Source organism: Colletotrichum spaethianum (genome assembly GCF_022836535.1).
Source record: "Colletotrichum spaethianum MAFF 239500 DNA, contig08, whole genome shotgun sequence".
Classification (NCBI taxonomy): domain Eukaryota; kingdom Fungi; phylum Ascomycota; class Sordariomycetes; order Glomerellales; family Glomerellaceae; genus Colletotrichum; species Colletotrichum spaethianum.
The window spans coordinates 1,364,577-1,388,564 of NW_026054778.1; the positions used below are offsets into that span (position 1 = coordinate 1,364,577).

The 23,988-nt window shown below is 51.9% G+C and overlaps 2 protein-coding genes across 2 annotated transcripts; one reads left to right on the top strand and one right to left on the bottom strand.

Annotated features, from left to right (window-relative positions):
- Window positions 1-13,432: 13,432 nt before the first annotated feature.
- ColSpa_04205 (uncharacterized protein) lies at window positions 13,433-15,826 on the bottom strand (the record flags this gene model as incomplete). The annotated part of the gene is made up of 5 exons (XM_049270417.1): window positions 13,433-13,465; window positions 13,500-14,388; window positions 14,436-14,642; window positions 14,695-14,773; window positions 14,821-15,826. The coding sequence occupies 5 exons, from the start codon at window positions 15,824-15,826 to the stop codon at window positions 13,433-13,435; spliced, it is 2,214 nt and encodes a 737-aa protein (XP_049126374.1).
- A 2,471-nt stretch (window positions 15,827-18,297) lies between these two features.
- On the top strand, window positions 18,298-20,268 carry ColSpa_04206 (topoisomerase 1-associated factor 1; the record flags this gene model as incomplete). The annotated part of the gene is made up of 2 exons (XM_049270418.1): window positions 18,298-19,404; window positions 19,636-20,268. 2 exons carry the CDS (start codon window positions 18,298-18,300, stop codon window positions 20,266-20,268), a joined length of 1,740 nt encoding a protein of 579 aa, XP_049126375.1.
- Between the last annotated feature and the right edge of the window lie 3,720 nt (window positions 20,269-23,988).

The following is a 23,988-nucleotide window of genomic DNA, read 5'->3' on the forward strand; positions in this document are numbered from 1 at the left end:
GGGACCCGCCCCAAGAAACGCCTGCGCGGACAGATGCAGCCCGCTCGTCATTCCGCACTGGGCATGTCCCCAATGTGCTTAACCGAGCGTCTCCACCTCCCCTTTTTCGACTCGATGGTGGGATCAAGACCTCGATAAGTCGGGGCGGCCCCCACTGTTTTCGGGGCCAGGTGACTGTCGACACGGTGGATGAGGGGCGACGCCCAAGAGCGAAAAGAAGCTTTCCGCTCCTCTCTTCTTGGCCTCTCCGCCGCAGCCAAGACTGCCAAGTCCTTAGCGCCAAGGGCTACGCGCAAGCAAAATACGCTCGCCTGCTGTGTCCCCCCTTGGCCCCCTCTTCTCGACATGTTCGCAGCACAGTCGCCGCTCCCCTTTGGTCAGCGAGGAGCCGTCCAAACCGGCTCGTCCCTAGAGTGTTGCGCAATACCGCCTGTTGCGGCCCACGCGAGGCAAGCCGATGTGCCGGGCGTTGGGAAACGTATTTGTGCGACGATATGGGTGGGCATTGCCAAGACTTAATATCTGGGAAGGGGGGGACTTGTTGTGTGGTGCATGGGAAGAAGGTCGGCGAGCAAATTGTGCGAATCGAGAATTGAGTGAGTGAGGTGGGAAAAGTAGGCACTGAGGTAGCGTGTCGTGCCAAACGCACATCAGCCAGTCGGGGTCCGAGTCGTACGTATCCGCGCAAGGCGGGCACTCTGGTACCTAGGTACATCTCCAGATGTACAGAGTAGCATCTCCTGCCTGCCAACCTCCATATGGCCAAGACTCAATTTCTGGCAAAGGCAGGTACCTCCACCCATCCCTCCCATCCTCCTTCCTTCCCTGCCTCTCTTCCCACCATCCAGCTGTGGTGATTGGAGTCACCTCCCTGGACCGTCCTTTTTGCCTTTCCCGATACCATTTTGACTCTCGTTGTCGGATTTTTGCGCCATCTGCACCGCATCGCAGAAGCCCTCAGCACAGCCTTCTTCGTCGATCCACCGAATCCGTCTCCCCGTCCGTTACCTTAAAACATGGACCCCAACGTGTCCGAGCCGACGCCTACTCAGGTGAGCGGGTCGGCTAAACTTGGCAGTTCGACCCACGCTGGCGGTACACCAGCTGGTGTCAGAATCCTTCTGAGAGTCTTGAGTACTTTGGTCTTCCCAGGCCGAGTCGCCGCGTCGTCGTCCGTCTCCATGGTCGCCGCGCCAAGCCTTCATCGATAAAAGACACGAACCCCAAGAACGACGAGCCGTCTCACAAACCCATGCCATCACATCATTAGCAACCCCGCAGGGCCACCAGTGGGTACTGTGCGTTTGCTGCTGCAGACTACTTCCAGCTTGTCGAGGCCAGGACTCGAGACAGCACGAGACACGACACTGCGAGCTGGCTACGGGATACAGCCATCACAGCCAGCCCAAACTGAGAATTTGCCGCTTCATCGCCCAGCCAAGACAAAGCCTAGGCGTTCTTGGCTGCAGATACCAAGCACCATCAGCCCGTGTCCAATCTTGCCCACCTTGCGGCCGCCGCTTCGTGGTTCAATGAGGCTGTGCAAGTAATGCCAAGACCTGCGAGGATGGACGGTTTCGCCTTGGGTTCAACCCTCTCGCCTGTTCAGGGGGGAAGCCTCCAGTCCACCACTCCAGCCCTCAGCGACTCACACTCAATCAGAGGACAAGCAATCAAAACGAGGCCTTTGCCGGTCTTGGCGCTGCTCCTCTCGCAATGTTTGGCCCGCCACTTGCATTTCATTTGCGCGATTTGTGAGTTTGTTTGGGGCCGTCTCAACGTCTCTGCCCCATCCCCGTCAACCACCAGATTGACTTTTTGACTCCTCAATCCCCATCGGTCGTCGCCTGTCCCACGCTGTTGCTGACATCGACCAAAGAGATTAAGGTTCTAGGACGGATACCCGCATACCTTGTGCCGTCCTGCATGACCACCACCCCCCATTGACCGCACCGTGAGAATACTCACCCATGCGCCACGAGCCTGATGAGTCTGCCGTGCCACGGAAATATACCAAGCTTTCCGGCTAAGTCTTGGGAGCTCAAGACCCGAGCGAGAAGACGACCTCGTGCCCCCAATGGTGACACCACAATCAACGGCAACGCCATGATGTAATCTGATAATACCGCGACCCCTTCCGAGCTTCGGCATCTGTCCACATTGGAACCCGCGACGTTTGGTAGTCGTTATTCTGGGCTTTCATCAGACCATTTTGTCCATCCCCCAAACGATCTCGACGGCCCCGGCAGTTTGAAGACGCAAGGCCCACCAAAAAGGCCCAAATGCGGAGGTTTGAATGGGGTGGCATGTGTTCGGACGCCAGGCCGATGTTAGGAAGGATTCTGCTGGCGCTGCAGGCAACTCAAGAGGGGGATCACCGCAGTCCTCGCTCGGCGAGCTCAAGCCAAGATGCCAGTAGGGCTTGTTGCAGAGTGGGCTTTGCTCCATTTTCATGGAACCCACGCGCTCTTGGCCTTTTGTCTCACAAGCTCCAGACTTTGGAAGACCGTCTTGGCACTCGAGCAGAGGTCCATTGGCATCGTTCCAGTGTACAGACCGCGTTGGCAAGCGGACAAGGAATCGCGTTGCGCGACCAGGCTTGGAAATCTCTAGGCGTCTTGGCCCATCAGCTTGGGCGTTCCCAGTGGCCTTGGATTACATCAAGTTTCGGCGTCAATTGGCCCATTGGCGGGGCCAAGGCTCACAGCCATCGTCCCAATCTTATCCTTACATCCATCGGTGGTGATGGGTGATGGGTGATGGGTGATGCTCGGGCGCACAGGAGCAGGGGAACTCGGAATGCGGACGCCTCAGGTACTGACCTCCTTTCCACAGAAAGAACACGCGATCACAGCGCAACCCTCTATCAACAACCGAGAAGTCTTGCGGTTTGTGAGATGCAGCCGGAGTTTCTCACACCAAGACGACATGGCCTTGGTTCTGGTCTTGGCTCCATCTTGGCCGGGCGATTGTGACGATGATTAAGGACAATCCTAGGATAAATGGGGACTGAAACGGCTGCCGTCCTTCGGTACCCGGGCCCCGGCCTGCCGGTAGACGAGAGGGTACGATCGTCAAGCAATGGGCCGTGCTGTCAACTGGCGATTACCCATGCCTACCGAGTAAGGTCGTCGACTTGTCAATTCTTGGCGCCTACCTGCCGGAGAATAATCCTTAATCAACACGAACATCTGTCTTCTGAGTCGCCAAGCCTCCTCACCATCGTTCTATCAAGCGGTGCACTGGCTCATCAGTGCCGGCAGAGCGGCTGTAACCTCGAGTGAACCATTTGCTTACCATTACTCAATGTCTCAGCTAATGTTAGATGATAGCTTCAACTGCTCACTGTTGATAGTAGCATTCACTCTGCAGAGTCGCCACATGGATCCAAAAAAGGTGTGTGTTCGGAACAGTTGTGATTCAGGAGGCCTGCATTTGTCGCGCAGCGAAAAGATGCTGTGTTTCCCAGCCGTTCAGCGACACGACGGCAGACCACGATCTCCACTTTGCGGGAAATAGCTGTAACCCAAAACCCCTTTTCTCATCACGTAGTGTTTGTTTCCATTTCTGTTTCCGTCTATTTCTGTTTCTTGTCACTTTTCTATCAAATTGGTGGCCTTGGACACTCATAAGGACTCAGCGACTCACCCCATGAGACGCCAAGCATTTGGAGTTGCTTCGCTTTTTGTTGACCAACGAAATCCCTCGTCAGGGGGGAGGGAGACTTTGCAACTGTGTCGCTCAAAATTCCCCTCAATCTTCCTTCAATCAATGCACTTAGGGCAAGACGCTAAACAAAGAAATGGGCCGGGATCCTCACCGGTGAAGTGGCCAGCTGTTCGGCCTGTACGCTCACTTGACATGGAGCTACAGCTGCCCTCAATAGTGAGGCCTCCAGTTCTGGCCGTGTCGTCTCCCAAATAGGGCCTTTTTTGCACATATCTAAGATAATACCAGTTTTTTGCTGGTCATGGATAGTAAGGGAGCAAGATTGTTTTGAGCTGCGACTAAGTGCTTCCACAGGCGACATGCGGGACTTAGAGGACTTGGTTTTGTATGGAGAGAAAACCCTGGGCCATCGGCAGAGAACACGGCTCGCTCAACTATCGAGACCAGTGGGCTGTTGCGGGCTGTTGCTCTGGTTGCTGTCATATCTCGCCATGTTGCCGCCCTACAATGAGCAAGTGTCGTTCTTCAGTTACGGTCCTTTACGTTTCAGGATGTCGATTTATTCTGATCATTCTAGTCATGTCGGAGGCAACCAGGTTTTTCAGCGTGAAAGTGATGGCAGTATACTCAGTGAATGTTCCGAAAAGGTCCAATTGTCTACAATCTAGATCATAGGCTCTGGCAGCTCTAACCAAACCTTTGTCGTAGCATCTAGGCAGGACTGATTGTATTCTATGGGGCCTCGTCGTTAGTAACACAATAGTTCTCCGTCTGACGGGCCACCAATCTGCCCAAATCCTCAAACTCCGGAACACTTGTCAATTGCATCAAGTTCACGTCCACCCCGAAGATGGCTAGCCACCACTTGCGTATGTCGGCGGTTATGAGTGAGTCCATCCTAAAGGACAATAGGCGCATCGATACACAGGCATAAGCCTTGCTTCCGCCTTCGTCCACAATCATCAATGAAGGCAGCACCTGCCAGGCGATCTCGTGAGCGATGAATAACCTGCTGATGGGGCTGTCTACCGCTGATGGACGAGCCCTCAAGCAGCACACGAACTGATTCAAAAAGACAGGGGAGTTATCAGCCTGACTGGACTCGTTTTTACCCTCGCAGTCGGTATGATTGTGAAGGGCCATCCGTGGATCGAGCTTCCGTATCATGGAATTCTTTGGATGGTTGAGCCGTACTGTGCAGTGGAAGTCTATGCCCACCTGGACGGACGGAGAAATGCTTGTTCAGTGCTAGAGTCCCTGCCGAGACTTTCGCGAGATATGAGGAACCCGGCTCCAGCACTCTCCATTGCCTCGCGGAATTCACGCTTATGAGTCGAGTTCTGATGTCTTCCACAGGATCAACACCGAGAACTGAACACGGCATCACCAGCCTGTATAGAAACTGGACGAAGCTGTCAGGGAACTCGTTCACCGCCGCCTAGTTCGCCTGGCCAACCCGTCCAGTCACGCCAAGCCAGGTTCTATGTTCCCTAGACCTTGGACGCCACAGCCGCCTGCCACTCGTCCACGGCCATCTACGAAAGCTCCATATCAGCGAGAACCACGGCGAGGTGGACCATGCCCCCGATTCTTGATGAGCTTAGATACTCGACATGACTGCCCGAACGGCGTCCTTATCGGCGAAGTCGCAGGCGCAGGCGTGAATCATGCAGCCCATACCATTCAGCTCGGCGACGACTGAGCCGTCGTGGGTAATGAGCCTGCCGAGCGGGAGAGGATTATCAGGTTTCGGGCGCCATTGTGGGCTAGTTAGCGGGTGATAGAGGCGCCGAGGTCGCTGATGTCGCTGGTGATGATGTAGACAGGGTCGAGGGCGAAGATTGGCTCCGGCTGATCCGGGCTTAGGGGTAGTCAGTTTTGATCGACATGCTCGCCGACAAAGCCGACGACGATTTTGCCCATGTGGGTTCCCTTAGCGAGACATTGAACAGGTTCCTTTATCTCGCTGCACGAAAACGTAAGCAAGGGCGTGATGGGCGTTGGTACACCCTCTTGGGAGAAATGGACGATTGTGGTCCCACGACTGGCCAATTTCACCACCGTCAAGGAGAGCCAGTCGCGACATTTGATGCCGACAAAAGCACCACTATCGTCCAAAGACTCCATGACCAGCTTGTAACGCGCAGCAGCGTCTCACTTGCTGAGATCGACCAACGTCCCCCCTGGCGCGATACATTGCCAAGATGCGTATAGGAGTTCGTCAGACAGCAAGTTGAGCACCACATCAACGCCTCTTCCCTCCGCAGCCGCCATCAAGTCGTCCGCATTCCGTAAAACAGTCATCACGCAGGCTGAGTGTGTGACTTGAATTGGTACCCACGGTATCCTGCAGGAGCCCCCTCCTCGCCTCGCGCCCAACAGTCGCAAACACCTCGGCGCCAAGCCAGCTCGCAAACTGCACAGCAAGCAGCCCTACACCGCTCGCAGCACTGTGAGTCAACACCGTCCTTTTCAGAGCCCAAACTCGTCTTGTCTGCGCGCGCGCATAGCACGGTGGGGAAGACGCTAGGCATCCCGGCCGCTTCAGCAAAGGACGTTTCGTCCGGGATGCCTGTGCAGAGAACTTCGGGTATTCGGCCATTACCGCATAGTTAACTTTAGTTTCGCTGGTGAATGAAGCAGGTTTTGTAAGTGCTTTGGCGTTAAGGTGGTACAGAGGCTTTACGTCTAGAACCATGCTGTCCAGTCACGAGAAGCCAGCTTGGAGGAGACGCTCGTCCCATTGGTACGATGACATGTACGGTTTATCTTCACGGTTGTTGAGCTCGTCCAGCCACCATCTGGGAAGAATGCTATATTATACTCGGGTTAGTTACAGCCGAGAATCTGGCTGGAGATTTTCCTTGCCATGATAGAAGCTTTTCAAAAGCAAATGCATCAGGCCATTATAGAAGATGGTCTAGGTCAGAGCCCTTCAGAATCTGCCAGACGTGTCTATGCAGACCACGGTATAACGAGGAGTAACAGTCCAGCTCTTCGTAGTGACATAGGAAAATACGCTCTTCGTCGTGGTTTGCTGTGTTCTTTTCACCTGCGGCTTTGTAGGCTGATGATAGCGAAACCTCTCTTGTAGCGCGACCGCTTTCTCCTCCCAGTATACCCGAGTCAAAATGCCCAGCTGCCAAAGAAGGGATATCTAGCATGTTGAAGAACTGCCAGGGACTTTGATGTATCGTATCCTCCGTCATCTAATTCATGACGGCATTTTCCTTTATTGACCCCATTGGGGATGACACGATGGTATTGGTGTTGATTTGGGCAGGGGCACCGCCCAAGCCTGCGCCCTTTACATCGGCCCCACATGACTGTTGGACATTACTATCAGCCGCGTTAATGATACAATGGGAACCGGCTGGGTTGGGGGTATATGGCGCCTTGTTGAGGGCTTCGAATATCTCCTATAAATGGTACTCTAGATCCGGCCCCACCGCTCTGACCGTCTTTTACAATGTGTCGTTCCGAAAATAATCGCTTGTATAACTAGTTGGAGTCATGTACTGATTATAAAGATCGGCTTGCCTTGCAAATCCTTGTCCGGGCCTACAGCTGTCCCAGAAGGCTCTTGACGGACAACCCAGCGCTAGGGAGAGAGACCGCTGAGGACGGCGATTAGTGTGTTCTTGATAGAAACATCGCTGGCCTAGTCGCTGAATATGAAAACTTTGTCTCAGACGTGAGTTATTTCCGAATCAAAGTGAATGTTAACAGTTTACGGTTGGTGAATCAATCACATCGCGACTTATGCATGACCGCCCCCGACTGCCCGCAGAACTTAGTTAGTATGATACCTGATTCCAGGATGACCTTGAGCGGCGCGAACATCGAATTTTCTTGTCGCGGCATGACTAACAAGCCCCGTAGCGTCGCTTTCCAGTGCCTTGAGGCATAAGGTGTTGCAAAGGTAGCACTCTGCTCAACTAGTCTCAAAGCTTACCTTTGTAGTTAAAAAATCAGTGCGGTAACGATTACTAGAAACAGCTGCAGACTTCATGAACGCATAACCCTACAGCTTTCAAATGGAATTTTGGTTGGGATATGTAGCTGTAAATTAGTCGCCGCGTGCATTTGACCATGCCAACATCAATGTTGCAACGCAAGTAGCCACCCACCTTCAGTCTTGCTTCAGTCTCTTCTCGCTTTCCAGCACGTGGGAAGGAAAACCGGCCTACTACGTACTGCACAGGAATTGGCTCTGAAAGGGCAGGTTTTGCTGCTATGGGGATGAAGAGTCCTCGTTGTCTTTCACTAGACAAACTTTGGCTAAAGGCAACAGAGTCCAAGCTGAAAAACAGCCAATGAGAATTCACAGACCAAGTCGAAAGTATCAAGAAACCTTGGTTATCTGCAGGTGGTACCTAGAATCAGCAGTTATTGGCCGTTTAGGGTTACCCTGCACTCTGTTGGCCCTTTTGTGAGAATGTGTGTCAAAGTTTACACGCGTGGACTCACATGCCAGCATAGTCGAGATTTCGTTCGTTTTGTTCCAGGAATGGGGTGAGGGTGCATGCATATATATGGCGAAGACCATCGTGGTAAGCCGTTGGTTAGCCCTAGAAAAGTCAAAGCATCCGAGCAACTAACAAGCTCTGTATCCTTTCCTGCAACCACAAGTTTTAAATCAACCTTTTGACTTTCCTGCTCTCCTATAGATTGCCCATCCAGTTTTACTCAGCAGTTTTCTTTCTTTCCCTTCTCCTGGTCTCAACTCTTTTCTCGAGTGCTTTTACTCTTGCTCTGCATCCTGAAGTGATCCTCACAAGTTACACACGAGATGGTAGACCAAAACGCACCCGCGAGATGGCAATCCTTGCCACAAAAGGGCCAACTTATTATTATTTGCCTAATACGGATCTCTGAGCCAACTGCCAGGTTTTGTATCAACTCTTACATATTCTACCAGCTCCAATTCCTTGATCCGTCATTACCCAGTGATGAGATCATCAAGCAATCGTCGTACCTTCGGACAGCTTATATGCTAGCTCAATGCATCTCATCCATCTTCTGGGGTCGAGTTGCAGATTCACCGCGTGGGGGAAGAAAGATCGTCATTCTCATTAGCTTAGCTTGTACATGTGCGTGGACGTCCTAACGTTAGCCTCTAAGATGCAAAAGTAATGATCATGTCTAATGGTTGATTCTAGCTCTTAGCGTCCTAGTTTTCGGGTTTATCTCCAACTTCACACAGGCTTTGCTTCTTCATGCTGTCCAAGGCCTTTCTAATAGCAATGTCGCCATTGTAAGGACTATGATTTCTGAAATAGTGCCACAAAAGCGGTACGTTTTTCGCAATTAATGCTGAGTTTAGCATTATGTTCTCTTAAATGATCAATAAGAATAACGGGTTTATAAGGTTCCAAGCAAGAGCATTTGTGTTGTTACCAATGTGTACAAGTGCTGCAACGATTCTCGGCTCGCTCATAGCAAGTTTGACAGTTGAAGTCAGACCCTATACAAAAGGATACAACAATAATGATAAAGAAGCATCATTATGGAGATACCCTTATGCGCTTCCAGCTTTGGTAAACGCAACGCTCTTATTGGTATCTTTGTTGACTGCTTTCTTTTTCCTTGAGGAGGTACATTGGTTTTGTTGTCTTTGTCACATATTTCCTAGTCGTTATGTGATAGAGACTAACCTCTCAAGACCCTAGAGCCCTTGCGCAGAAGACCAGATCCTGGGATCATCATTGTAAAAAAGCTTACATCGTTGCTCTCCGCTTCGCCTGGAGGTCATACAGTACATTACGAAGCTATCTCCCTTGACTCCGAGGAAACGAAAGAGACAGGTCTACCCACAGACACTGAAGAAGATGACCAAGAGCTCCTTTCAAGGCCATCCAACTCAGTTGCAGCTGTTAACCAGTCCGATTTGAACATTGTTTCTCAGCTGCCAACATCTCAGCTGTTCACTAAGAGGATGCTGCTTGTTCTGTTTGCCACAGTCCTTCTAGATATACAAATCGGCGTCACTAGCGACGCGATGATCAATCTGTTGAGTTTCCCCGTGGCAAGCCAAGAGGAGGAACAACAGAGGATACTCCCATTCCGATTTAGTGGCGGCGCTGGTTTTATGCCACATTCGCTGGCATGGACAACAATCATATTTGGTAAGTTAGCTAGTTCTTTTCCAAATATTTCAGATTGATTCTATTGGAAGCTCTGCTTACATATGAGCCCCCCTACAGGTGTCACTGGACTTCCTTTCCAGCTATGGGTATATCCTCGGATTATCCAGCGCCTCGGCACATTGAAAACTTGGCGTTACTTCATTCTCACCCTCCCCTTAACGTGGTTTATATACCCATACATTGCCGTTATTCCTTCCAGCACGCCGCCGCCGTCATCAAAGACTGGCATTGTTGTTTGGCTATATATCGTGCTTCTTGCCTGTACAGCAGGGCTTTTCCTAGGTTGTGTAGTAACCTGCCAACTCATACTGACAGCGCTTTCCTCGCCACATCCCTCGGCTCTGGGAAGAACTCAAAGTATTACATTCGTTGTTTCAACGGCTGTGCGAGCCTCTAGTTCGGCTCTTTCCGGGTATCTTTTGGCTTACGGTTTGAACCACAACCTGGCTGGTCTGCCGTTCTGGTCCAGTAGCATAGTGAGTTTGTTGGCGATTGCATTCTGCGCATTTGTCAATGAAGGGAACGGTCATGAAATTCATCTACCTGGGGATGCGTAGAAACCTATGGTCTCATACATTCATTAGGAAAGTGAGGTTAAGGATTGATTCTGTGCCGCCATGTCTCGAAGCTAAACGTTTGAATATGGTATGCAGATATTGACCGACATCACGAGATCACGGTTTATCCATCATGGTGTGTGATAACTTGTCGTGATGGCCCTTCTACTATTGCCAGTCGCTCCCAGGAATGCGCTCCTTGGCCCCGTCTTCTGCCAACCATTACTCTTGAGGCTTATTTAACTACCTCAACGAACCGGCGATAGACAGTGTTGCCACCAGAGGCTACGGATTAATAGGGTGAAGAAGTGTTCTTGTACTTGTCAGTGAAAGAGTCCCAAGCTGAAATGCAGTAACATCAATGTTAAGGATTTCAGGCAGTGATTCAACTTGTCATTTAACACAATAACTGAAGGGAAGACTATCGCCAAAGTCCGGAATATCCGAAGCTGGGCTACCACAGCAACTGCCCACATAATCAATGGCTTGCCAACTGTAACCGCAACGAATGGAGTAAGAGAAAAGGCCAACAGCATACACCAAGAGAACCAACGGATTGTTCCAAGAGTGGTGATCTTGTGACTGACCAGCGGATACACAAACAATTGCAAAGGAAGAGAGCCAATTGCGAGAATGAACATAGTAAAAATAACCTAGGAAGGTTCGAAACCAGCTCCCCCCGCAATACCGAAGTCCTTGCCGGTTTTACCGCCCGGAACCGAATTGCAGATATTCAATTCAAGAGATCTCTATGCTGACAGCCTCCCCCCTCCCCCTGAGGGACCTGGTAACTAGCTCCCGAATTCATTACTGCGGTTCCCATCCTGGTATACCAATAAGCACGGTAAATGCAGCATCAGTCGTGGTTTTTGAAGACCGATCGCAAGCCATATGAGTTAAATCCCGTCGAGTTCTTCCAGTTGACAGTTGTGCTAGAGAGTATGGCTCCCTTGTTCTAGACTCTCATTGGGGGAACATCTCGCTCACGACGCCTTGCATCTAGTGGAACTTCAGCCTCTAAGAACGAGAGGCTGTTTAGCCCACACTAGATACTACAACCCCAAAGCCTAGTCGATACATACGTCGCTGACTACCAGGAGAGTACGAGTTGTCTCGTTGTTGGATGGGAAACCGAATAGAGCTCCGTTGAGCTCTGATGTGCTTTAAACCAGAGTCGCGCATCGAAGTTCGGGCAGCGTAACATCAAGGTTAGCTTTCGGACCGAGAAACGAAGTACTTCCCGGCGGACTCAGCACTTGAAATGCGGCTATAGTGGAGATCTCGTCTGTTTCGAGAATGATCCGACTTAGCATCGTGCTATGGCATGCTGATCTTCGATTCCTATGAAGGCTTGATTTCACGTAGAATCTCTCCATGTCGTGAACGTTGATTGCACCACGACACCATGGCATCGGTGAAAAGAAGGCTCCAATAGCTGCATCAGACATAACTAATTACAGGTTTCATGTTTTCCAACCGAGGGGACACACTAGAAAGGGCTGCTTATATCTTAAGAGAGTGTTGTGTATCAATGAGGATTGCTGGTACCTCTGGCATAACCAGAATGTCTAGCCAGCAAAAGTGCCTCTGAATTACTGTATAGCCAGCCCGTTGAGATCATCAGTACTAGTTGGTTCTATCTCACCTTTGGCAAAAATGACGTTAGTTGGCATCCGTTCGGATACGGCTTGGCAGCTCACATCTGCAGTGGTGAAGCACTCAAGAAAGAATATAAAACAGAGCCAAAGTTGGCCTGCCGCTGACCACTGGCAATTCGTTCAGGGGACCACCTCGCCTAAAAGGTGTCTTGCCTCCATTTGTGCTCTCCCCCTTCCTCTCGACCGTCTCTTCTTTCGCCCTACAATAATGATCGTAGGACTCGCAGGACTCGCAAATCAGATTATACGACTATATCAATCGGCCTATTTGGCTCATTCGGACTGTCACTATGAATATTTGTATTATCAATGTTCCAGCTAAGAACTCATCGTCTACGCAAATTGTGCTTGAATATGATTCGCTTCTTCCGCTTCGGAACCTTGAAGATGATTCGCTTCGTCGCAACTAGAACCTGCTCCCATTCTCTAAGGTTTGAAAAGGAGGACCTGGTGTCGGGATGACCAAACCCTAGACGATGCTGCCGAAGCCTAAGGCAGTCGCGCATTAATCGGATTGCATCGACCTGCCGGCCCTGGCTTTTCCATGTATGAGCTAGGTTGTTCATGCTGTTGAGTGTGTCAGGATGTTCATCCCCAAGTACCCTTTTCCTTGTCTCTATCACCTGCACCTCTAGCTCTTCTGCCTCTGTCCACTGCCCTTGGTTCTGGTATGTTGATGCCAGGTTGGACATGCTGGTGAGCGTATTAGGATGTTCATCCCCAAGTACCCTTTTACTTGTCTCTATCACCTGCACCTCTAGCTCTTCTGCCTCTGTCCACCGCCCTTGGTTACAGTATATTAATGCCAGGTTGTTCATGCTGGTAAGCGTGCTAGGATGTTCATCCCCAAGCACCCTTTTACTTATCTCTATCACCTGCACCTCTAGCTCTTCTGCCTCTGTCCACTGCCCTTGGTTCTGGTATGTTGATGCCAGGTTGGACATGCTGGTGAGCGTATTAGGATGTTCATCCCCAAGTACCCTTTTACTTGTCTCTATCACCTGCACCTCTAGCTCTTCTGCCTCTGTCCACCGCCCTTGGTTACAGTATGTTGATGCCAGGTTGGACATGCTGGTGAGCGTGGAAGGATGTTCCTGACCTAGACTTTCCATACAAATACACACAGCCTCTTGTACAACCGCCTCGGCCCTGGAATATTCGCCTAGCGTGAGAAAGTACCGAGACATTTTCGCTAGTAACTTGCTCCATTCTAGCCGGTCGTTTTCTTCTGGCGGCTCTTCATCCAACAGTGGCTCTACATGGGGCATTAACGTTTGACACTGCTCCCACGTTTCGAAGACGCCCGATGGAAAGTGTTGTGAGGCGGACTGGAGGAATAGCTTCTTCCATCGCTTGGGGCAACCAAACTCTAAAATCCAAACTTTTGTGCAAAACTGTACTAATGAATGCATTTCGCAGAGTCCCGGTTTAGCTGTCATTGCAATAAGCGAGTAGCCCCTGAGCACATCTAAGTCATCCTCAAAATCCCCGTTATCGCCTATCTCGTCGTTCTCGTCGTACTCATTCTCGCTTTCTTTAACGTCTGCGAGGCCGCTATTATTATAACCGAGCAGCATATACTCGGGAATATTTTGTGCGTGAAAGTAGCTCATCAGTGAAAGAAGATTGGCTGCGCGAGGCTGCTCCCGTTTAATTTGCTCAAACGTCACCTGCCACGTCACAATGACAGAATTAGACAAGCCGTCATATCGTTGGATGTCCCCTCCATCGTTGCGAAGCAGTGTGCCTTTTCTTTTTTCACTCCTCTTGAACTCATTTAGATATGACTGAACGGTCACTCGAGGGCTTCGTCTGTAGATGTACGCTGCTGCCTGGTTCACGGCGAGCGGGATGTGGTCGAGGGTGTGGATCAGGCGCAACGCAACAGCCTTGTCGATATCCGGGCCTAGCTTCTTCTGGAGAAGCAGTAGCGCCTGCGCTTCCTCCATTGTCGGGATTCTGAGGATCATCTTGCCGTTGCCCGTTAACTTTTCTGCGACATCCCAGCTGCGCGATGTGAATAGGATCTTGCTGTTGTTCGATTTGGGTAGATACGATGCTATCGGCATTGGCGCGTCGTTTTGATCTTTCATCTTGGAAAATAGCATCTCAGTGTCATCTGCGTTGTCGACAATCATCAGCCATGGGCTTACGTCCTCTCTTTGCAGCCAGTCGCGGACCAGCGCTAGGACATCAGCCCCAGGGTCGCGACGATGTGGGAGCGCCAGGGCATCTGCTATGGAACGGTAGGATTCTTCGAATGTCGCTTTCGTGCTACCGCGGACCCAGAAGATGCTGGATTCGGGTGAGGCGGCGTGGACTTGGTGAGCAAATTGAATGGCCATCTGCGATTTGCTGTTGCCTCGTTAGTGTAGATCTTGATGGCAGCCAGTGGGACATACCCAAATCCGCCTAATCCCACAAGAGCGAAGCGGCTCGCACTCCCAGCGTACTGCTCTTCGATCCATGTCCAGATGTCGGGTCGGTTCACGAAATCGGGGTCAGAGGGAAACGGTACAACGAATTGAGGATTACGAGCGATAGATAAGTCCTCGGCTTTATAAAGGTTTAAGTCCTGTACACCCTGTTGGATATCACAAAGGAGAATCCTAAAAAAAGTCAGCATATGGCTTTATTAGACAAAAGAGGGCTTGCTCTCACGTTTGGTTAGAGTGCATGGTCTCGACCGCCTTCTTCGTTTCATCTGCCGTCTGATTCAATCGGTGCAAATCTTCCTGAACTGTTAAAGTTAGACGGTGTTGGATGAACTGGATTCGCGATACTAACTGGTATTGAGTACTTTGAGGATAGGCCTCTCCGCCTCGACACTGGTTAGCGGGATTTGAAGTAATAGATCTTTTGCATACGCCGCCGCCATCATGGCCGCGAAGCCTTGCCATTCTTTATTCTTATGCGAGTCGGAGTAGTCGCAAATTCCGCGGATGACCAGGCACGGAAAGTGGTTCATCAGGCCGGCAGCCTCCATCTGGCCGGCAGCCTCCATCTCAAAGCAAATGACGCCCCTTTCCGCCGCTAACTTATCCCGTAACTGCGCGTCCTTTATCAGCTGGTTCCCACTGGCAATCAAGCCATAGTGAATAGCAGGATCATCCTCCTCCTCGTCTCTTTCGTGTCGAGCTATAAGGTAGGTAACATCATCGCCGCACGCGACGTCGCAGCCGTCAGGTGAGTTCAGAGGGTGCACAAAATCAGGCCGGTACAGTCTGTCGCTTGCAAATGCAGGTCGTCGGTATTTGCTCCGCTTCTTGATCTTCTCAAGTCTCTTATTTACGTCATCAACAAGTTGGTGGCCCTTAATCTCATATGAGCTTCTCAGCGTGCTGAGAGCTGTTCGTAGCACTATAGGCGGTTGGTTCAAAAATCCGGTTTCTTGAAACAAGCAGTTCTGGATGGTTTTTCCAAAGTCATACTGGAACACGCCGCCTTTTCCGTCACCCGGACTACTAACAACAACATCACCGAGCCGTATGTCATGCTTCTGGCTAGGCGCACCGCCTCCGATGCCAACCATCAACCCAATGCGCACGTTCGGGAAGCTATGGAGCATGTCTCTGGCTACTGCCGCTGCTGAGGTCGTGCCATATTCACCATCAGGTAAGGCGGCAATTACGACATTGTGGTTGCCAATCTTGCCCAGAGTGTAGCTGTTGTTGTCGTGGTGGGCGACCTTTTGTGGGGGTTCATGCTCCTCATCAAGAAAAACTCGGGCGGCCACAGACTCGGGAGTTACGGCGCAGATCCAACCGACCGTGTAGGCCTGGGGATCGGACATGGCTGGATCTCGTTCGAGTAATTGAAAACACGCGGGTACTTAAATAAGAAAGGCAATGGAGACTGGAAAAATTAGGTGCGGCGGATGTCCTCCCATAGTTATCTGTTGGACACAAGATCAGGCTGGCGCTGGTCCCACCCGGATGCGACCGAGGTCCTTGGGGCATGCAACTGGTTGGATCAGGTGGTTGGCGAAGAGCTTACGGTCGCTCGGTCACTGCCTCTTGGATGAATCACGAGAACCAACCGGGGCGCTCCTTTGATATGTAGGCCTGCGGCGGTGCAGGTTGGCGCAGGGCATAACGAGGTTGTTGATTGGTGAGTTAAGGGCAATTGGGCAGAAGTGGGTTTCGAACGGGTGTTATGCATCCAGAAATGGCATAGATCAGGCAGTCTTGTGCTTGAGAACGACGGGGCTGGAAAGACGAGATGGTTACAATTGAGCAAGAGGACCTCAGAGGTTTGTGACGCACACCAAAGGACTTCTTATAAACTGATGAAGTTGATCCGTCCGTACATCGCCGGCACCATGATCAGGTTCCACGTCAATTATCAAGAAAGGCTCTATCTTGTGTCTTGTTGGTGGCTCTTGCGGTCATGGCCCCGGTGTCTTCTGGCTTAGCACTCGAGCTGGTCAGCCCAGTACAACGTGAGACAGTGATCGCTGTATCTACGAGACACTATCTTGAAATGGTACCGGGATATATCACTATTCTCTCCCTTCTCCCGGATAATTCTTGTATACAGCTCAGTTCTCCTGTCTTTAGGAAGCGATAATGCCATACTGGAATTCAATGCATTCCCAGAATTATGTAGGATTGGAAGCCTCCAGACGTTTGTTTTATAGCCTTATTAACCATCACAACATCGGCAACGGCAGGTAACATCATGGATCCATTGACATCGTGATTGAAGAGCCAGTTGGCCTCCTATATATCGAGCGCGTTTCTATATACAGGCCCCCAGGTTGGTTCTCTCGAGTACGGGAGAGCCTAAAATAGTATGTTGAGAAAAGCTCATGTTTCGGATCTTCCAGGTCCTATGGGAATGAATATATAGTTCGCCGCATGACATCTTGAATACGACTGAAGATTAGGTAGAACCCTGGCTTGGCGGGAGATCCCGCGCAGATTAATGTCGAGGTTTAGACAAAAACACATAACCACCAGCGAGGCGGAGGGGCGACACACTGCTGTCTTCGCGCCGCTTCAGAGTTGTGATGTATGATTATTACTCTTGGATTACATTATCGCATAATATCATTGATAGGACCCCAAATGCTGGATGAGGCCCGACTTCGATCAACATGCTGTTTTCATTGGTAGACAGAATGCTGCGCACAGCAGGACCGAGTTCGACCGGCAGCATAATTTGTCAACCCAACGTTCAATCTTATTTGGTTTTAGTAAAGCCATACACGTGTAGAACTTATGTTTTGCTCCATGAATAGTTCGAATGATTTCCTCACCCTTTCAGGGTGGCCTTTCCCGTGACTGTCCCATACTCTAGTCACGAGTGTTGGCCAAAGACTGAAACATATCATCTCAACATTGGATACGTAGCTACAGTCACAGAAGACTTATCAAAAAACTCTATCAGTGGGCTGAGAAAAACCAGCATCAATGCGCTCAAGTGGTAATTTATGTTAGACTACTTTGTCTGGCGCCCAGGACCGTATGATCGGGGGCTGCCGACTTTGGCCATGGTTCAATGAAGTCATGACCACAAATCTTTCCCGGTGGACTCAAGCAAATTGCCCTCGCCACTTTAAGGGCTGATCGATTGATAAGACAACCTAATATGGCCTTAACGTCATGCAACAACCCGTAAGAAGGCGTCAAACCCGTTGCCCTTAGTCGTAGTTCGCATCTCCCCCGCTACCACACTACCAGAATTTTCTTCGTCATCCAGTATCTCGAGTAGAATGAACCAAAACCCCTCAACCTCCACTGGATACGCAAAAGCTTCCTTCCCCATGTAGTGCTTACCAGACTGAAATGCGACTGCGAGCAGTAGGTTCATCTCGCCTGCACGGGAGCTATCCGAGTTGTGGGGCTGATGCGATCGAATCGAAACACTCTCCATGTCCATGGATGTCACCTTTAGTGGAGGCGGCTCTCCAAAACAAGCTCTTTAGCATCTACAACGTCCCGCTTGCCAAGACAATCAAGGTCTTCTCGCAGGGGGGAACGGCAATGTGCCTGAAAGAAGCGTTGCAATCTTGATGGGACCCAAAAGGCTCGCTCTGGTCGAATGGCCCACGGCTTGACTGTTAACCTCCAAACCCCTGGCTTATTGGAGTGCAAGCTTCTCCTTGATCGGGCTTCATGAACATGTCAGGGGAGGCGACGGCAATTTCGAGTCATCAGCAAAGAGATACAAATACCAGAGGAAGAATGTGACATCGCCTAGGAACTCTCAACCTGCTGTCCACCACTTGCCTCGTTCATTTCCCATAGCGGTGCCCTAAAGATGCGGTCGTCACTCCTTCTCTCTCTAGTATGTCTCTCCGCAGATGCAACAACCATCTCCCGCCATTTCAACCAGCTGCGTAGTGACTTCTCCTCTCTACCACAAGCTCACTCGGCCCGCGGACTGCCCGCCGCAGATGGCAAGAAGGGCGTCCTTCTGATGAACCGCATCGGTCCGTCCACCTCAGAGCTTTACATCGCCAACGCCGACGGCACGAACGAGCGCAAGCTCCTAGGGAACAGCACCTCGCGTTACGAGTACCATGCCTCCTTCTCCCCTGACGGCCAATGGGTGACCTTCACCACCGAGCGCAACGGCGACGGTAACTCCGACCTTTACCGCTGCCGCTTCTCCGCCACCGGCAACACGACGACGTGCTCGGGCCTCGAGAAGCTGGTCGCTACCCCTTCCGTAGAAGACGCTGGTGCCCTTTCCCCCGACGGTGCTCAACTTGCGTTCGTGTCGACGGAGAACGGCTACAAAGCCAACGTGTGGGTCATGGATCTCGCGACTGGTGAACGCCGTAACCTCACCAACACCGCCAACGTGGCCGGCGACCCTTTGAAACCGGACGGCTACTTCAGACCCAGCTGGTCTCCAGACGGCGAGTGGATCGCCTTCGCCTCGGACCGCAATACCGAATGGCGCGGCCACGGTAACGGCACAGGCTGGGAACACACGCAAGAGCTCTCCGTCTACGTTATCCGTCCCGATGGTACAGGCTTCCGCCAGATCGCGACAAAGTTGGGATACTGTCTCGGCTCGCCCAGGTGGTCTCCGGATGGAAAGCGTGTGATCTACTACGAAATCACGACCGAGAATACGTGGGGGGCGCACCGGCCCGAGTCCGTCACCAGCGTCACTTCGCAGATCGTCTCTGTCGACTTCGAGACAGGCACCGACCGAGTGGAACACACCTCCGGCTCCGGGTTGAAGATGTTTCCGCAGTGGTTGGCTGGTGACAAGGAAGACGCCAACATCGCTTACCTGATCAAGGGCGGTGACAACGAGGGCTACAACTACACCTCGGGCGCCATCCCTGCCGTCACTGCCGCGATCCGTTCTCCGGCATGGTCCCCTGACGGAAAGTTTGTTATCTACGAGAAGGTGAGCTTCACGGCTCGGCCCATGGAAATGCCTCTCTGGAGCTGGGATGAGGACTGGGAATACCGTCATACCGATGTCTTCCCCCAGCTCTCCCTCCAGGGCCGCCTGGTGATCACTCAGAAGCAACTCGGCAACTCTTCCATTGTCTCCATGAACCCAGACGGCTCGGACCTCAAGCTCGTCTTCGACTCCTCGTCAACCGGCGAGATCGACTCCGCTCTTGTCGCCCAGGGGCTTGCGGGTGCTTTCCAACCGTCCTGGTCATCCGATGGCGAGTGGATTGCCTTTGGGCTCGGCTCCTGGTTCCAGGCTCGCGCGACTGGGAAAGCACGCGTTTACCGCACGACATCCAACGGCAGCTATTACGAGGCTCTCACGGACGGCACCGTTCACTCCGGTTTCCCCAGCTACTCGCCCGATGGGAAATCCATCGTCTTCAGGGAGTGGGGTGTTCGCTACGGACTTCGCGTCATTGACCTCGAGACGAAGGCAGTCCGCAGTCTGACAAACGCAACGGACAACCTTCCCTTCTGGTCTCCTGACGGCGAGCGCATCGTCTTCACGCGCAAGACTTCCGCGACAAACTTTGACGTTTGCACGATCCGTCCAGACGGCACGGATCTGAAAACCCTCACTTCCAGCGGTGCCAATGATGCCCATGCAGTGTGGTCTCACGACGGCCGGATCCTGTACTCAAGCGGCATGTACGGCTTCAGGGACGAAGCCGCCATTTATGATCAGACTTTCCAGCCGTACGGGCAGATTCTGGTTATGGATGCCGATGGATCGAATAAGCGCATGCTCACGGATAGTCTGTGGGAAGACTCCATGCCGCTTTACGTGCCGAACGAGTTTCTTGTGTAGAAACAAACGTTCGATTTGAAGGTCAATCTCGTTTAGAGAAGTAGATATCAATTGTAGGAAAGAAAATGCCTTTACATATCCGGAGCGATGAAACCGACAGTGCCATACCCATACTTCAGTCTGTCAACATGTGTGCGCCTGTTAAGATGGACATCTGGATTTGAACGTCGCAATATTTTCTACCCCTTGCCCTTCTGACTAGGCCTTATTGCGAAAGAAAAGATGTCAGGTCAACCAGGACTATGTCTCTCTTACAAGACTGACCAACATGAAGTCGCCTATGCCCTTCGGGTTGATGCCTTAATATAACAGGCCCAGCGTGTCGGGTATCAGCCCATTCTTGCTGAAATCATCAACCTCTCTGGTCCATACGTCTTAATCCACGTCTCGACTCCATAATTGGCGCCTCGCGAGACGCAAAACAGATCATCAGCTTCCTCATTGCCAGGCAGCAGTTGGCTTCAGAAGACAACCAGAATATTCCAAGGCATGTGTGCTACACATGCTTGTGTTTGAGGCCACCATGGGCCAACTGTTTACATCGTTTCCTATTTTCAATACACACAGACGGACAACACACGGAGAGTTGTAGAATGTGGTGGCTTAGCTGGTCATCATCCTAAGGTGTGGGAATTCTCAATATACATCACAAGACAGGACAGGACAGGACAGGACAGGCACTGTCACTCTTCTATCTTGAGACGGAGTGTCATTACAAGCGTTGCACATAATCGTTTCCCAATGTATTCTTCTCTCCCGAAAAACCCATGGAAATGGTTACTTCCAAGTGCATGTAGAATAGAAAGACTGGCATCTCCGTTTTTCAAAAAGAGCAAAGTTGCCGCACCAGGACGACTCCCATATCTCAACTCCAACAACCCCAAGCTTATCATCTTCCAACTTTCTTCCGTGTCCTTTCCCTTTCTCTTCGATACATCATAAATGGCGAACAAGAGACGAAAAAACCACACGGTGCCGTCGTGAATTACCTGCTCACAATAGCAATTTACCAGGCTGCTGCAAAGCACGGCAAGCCTGGCATTCCCAGGACGGTTTGCAGGAGGAGAATCTGATCCTCACAGCCTTTCTAGGTGCGACTAAAGAAAAAAAAAGAAAAAAGCTCACTGTTTCGTCTAATATCTGGACAGTCAGAGACCAGGCACCTCGTCATCAAGGAGAGTAGGCTCTCGCTAGTCGGACGAGGCTTCTAACCGACGTCGCGGCTCCGTGCTGCCTTAACATGGCGTTTGCCTCGGCACCAGGTGACGTCACCCAAGCATGAACACCACATGTCGCGTTAGACGGGAAGACATCATAATGGGACGAAACAGTCACGAGTTCCATTCTCAAGAGTGCTAAACCTAGCTGCCCGTAAGCTCGGAATACCCAGATCCGCCGTTCACCAAAAATAGGATGAAGGTTTTTGTTCCTTGTTTTGAGACTTTTTCAATTCCACTGCTCATCCTCATGTCCCAAAAGACACAGTGCTCCGTAGCCGATCGATAATGCCAATATCAGCGAGCCAAGCATCACCAGTTTTCTACTACTGCGCGTCCTGTCCTCCGCGAGAGTTGCCAGACAGCCAAGCTCCGGCTGACTCTTCGATTTCGAAACACACTATGATGTGTTGTTATCTTGTTCAGTGCCTTGATGACAAGAAAATCCATAATGCCTTCTTCGTCAACCCCCAAGGTGATTAAATAGGTGATCAGAAGGGCGCAACAAGCGCATGGTTGTGATGGCTGACGAGGTGAAGCTCGCCAGCATAAATGTGTTTGTGATCCTCCACGGCGTGTTGAAGTGGGGAGATGCAAGCGTGTAACAAAAACAAAAAGGGGTATGTGCAAAAATGAGGTATACGCATGAATGGGAGAGAATCGAAGTGTGTGGGGGAAACCAGTGTTGTCAGGCCAGCCCATTCCAACCTGTTGTCGAAACCCTCCGTTTAAAGTCTCTTTGTCTTCATAGCCATCGCTGCTTGCAAAGGCTGAGACGGCGAGCTTTGTGACGATACCGTGCCTCGGTATCTTCTCTGCATCAAGTTGTGACATGAGACAGTTAAGAAAGGCAGGGGATGACTGCCCCAAAGCGGCCAGTTGGCGTAGGTAAGGTGTGTCGAAATGATTTCGACGAAAAAAGTGTCGGGGTATCCTCCAATAGAGCCATGATCGTAATGCAAAGTGGTGCCCAATGCCACATTGACTGCCCTTCGCGCGAGGGCGTAGTTTGTCGTTCCAAATTTCCAGGACGCCGAACCCACAAGTTTGTAGGATCGCCGTGTCATGACAACGCCGGAGAGTGATGAGATGTGATCTAGGGCACGCCGGCCCGATCAGTCAAGTCATGACACGGCAACCTTGGCTCGGCCAACCCAGCCCACCAGTCCGAACCCAATGAAAAAAAGGAGAGGTGCTTTCTCATCAGTCAAACAGACCAATCGCACAGCGCAATCTCCATCCCCCAACGCCGTGCTATGCAAAAGTTGTATTATACAGAACCCAGTCGCAGGAGTGCCTCCACCGCCTCACGCTCTTGTGCGTCAGACGGGGCCCCAAGCGCTGAGAAGTCAAAAGGCAAAGGTTGGTGGGAGCGTGCCATACCCGTGGAGACGGTGCGCATGCCGAGGAAGCTGCGCCCAGCAGACTGAGCAGTTGCACCGGCGGTGTTGTAGGACTCGGCACGAAGAGCCGCGGCTCCCACGGCGGCCCAGTCCTCGTCGTCGGTGGCATCCTCGGGGTCGTCGTCCATGGCAACATCGTCATCATCCGGAGCCTCCGAGCACGAGGCGGAGGCTGAGCCATCCAGGGACATCTTGTCCGCTTCGTTTTCCATCATCATGGCATCGCGATCGTCGTGGGAGAAGACAATCGAGTCGCCGGCGCTGGAGGAGGCGAGGTTCAGGCGAGACCTGTCCATGCCGCGTCCGCCGCTCTTGTTAATGGGGATGCCGGACCGGTAATCAGTGGGGGTGAAGACCCCCGCGGAGGCTGACCGCGTCGTCGGGCATCCCATCGTCCCCAACCCACCTTCTCGAACTCCACGTCGCCGTCCGGACCGCCACCCTCAGCTCCACGACCCTCCAAAGCCCCCACCACCAAGCGACGCGCCTTCGTCGGAGGGATTCCAGCGAAGCCCGGCACCGACGTTGTCAGGTAGCCCATGATGTGGCGGATGGCCAGAGGGCCGTGGTTCAGGAGGATCTCGGGGAGATGGTGCTTGGCCAGCAGGGTGGTGCTGATGGCGCCAGTCGCGTCATACGAGGGCGACCGCGAGGCTTCGCGCCGGAGACCACTGGGGTCGTCGTGCAGGTCCAAGTCCGAGTCGATGGGCTCGAGCTTGGCCTTCTGAAGCTGGGCCTTGAGGCCGTGGGGCGGCAGAGCGGGAGAAATGGAGTTGGGAGGGGTGGGGAGGGCTTGAGATCGTGTCACAGTCGTCGCAGGGACACTCCGAGCCGCTACAACAGCTAAGTTGTCTCGGCTCATGTTGGAGGCCTGGTGGATATCGCGAGCAGCAGCTGCCATAGTCGCCATGATGTCGTTTAGACGTGTCTTGAGCTTCTAGACGTGCCTGTACGGGAAAAAGCGACAGTTAGTGAAATGTCTTGGAGGGCAGCGATGCAGTCGACAACGACCGGAAAAGGGGAGGGTCTTGGAGGGGAGGTATCCCGCGATGAGGGGGGAGAAAGGGTGGTGATGTTTGGGTTGTGGTTTTGAGTCACCC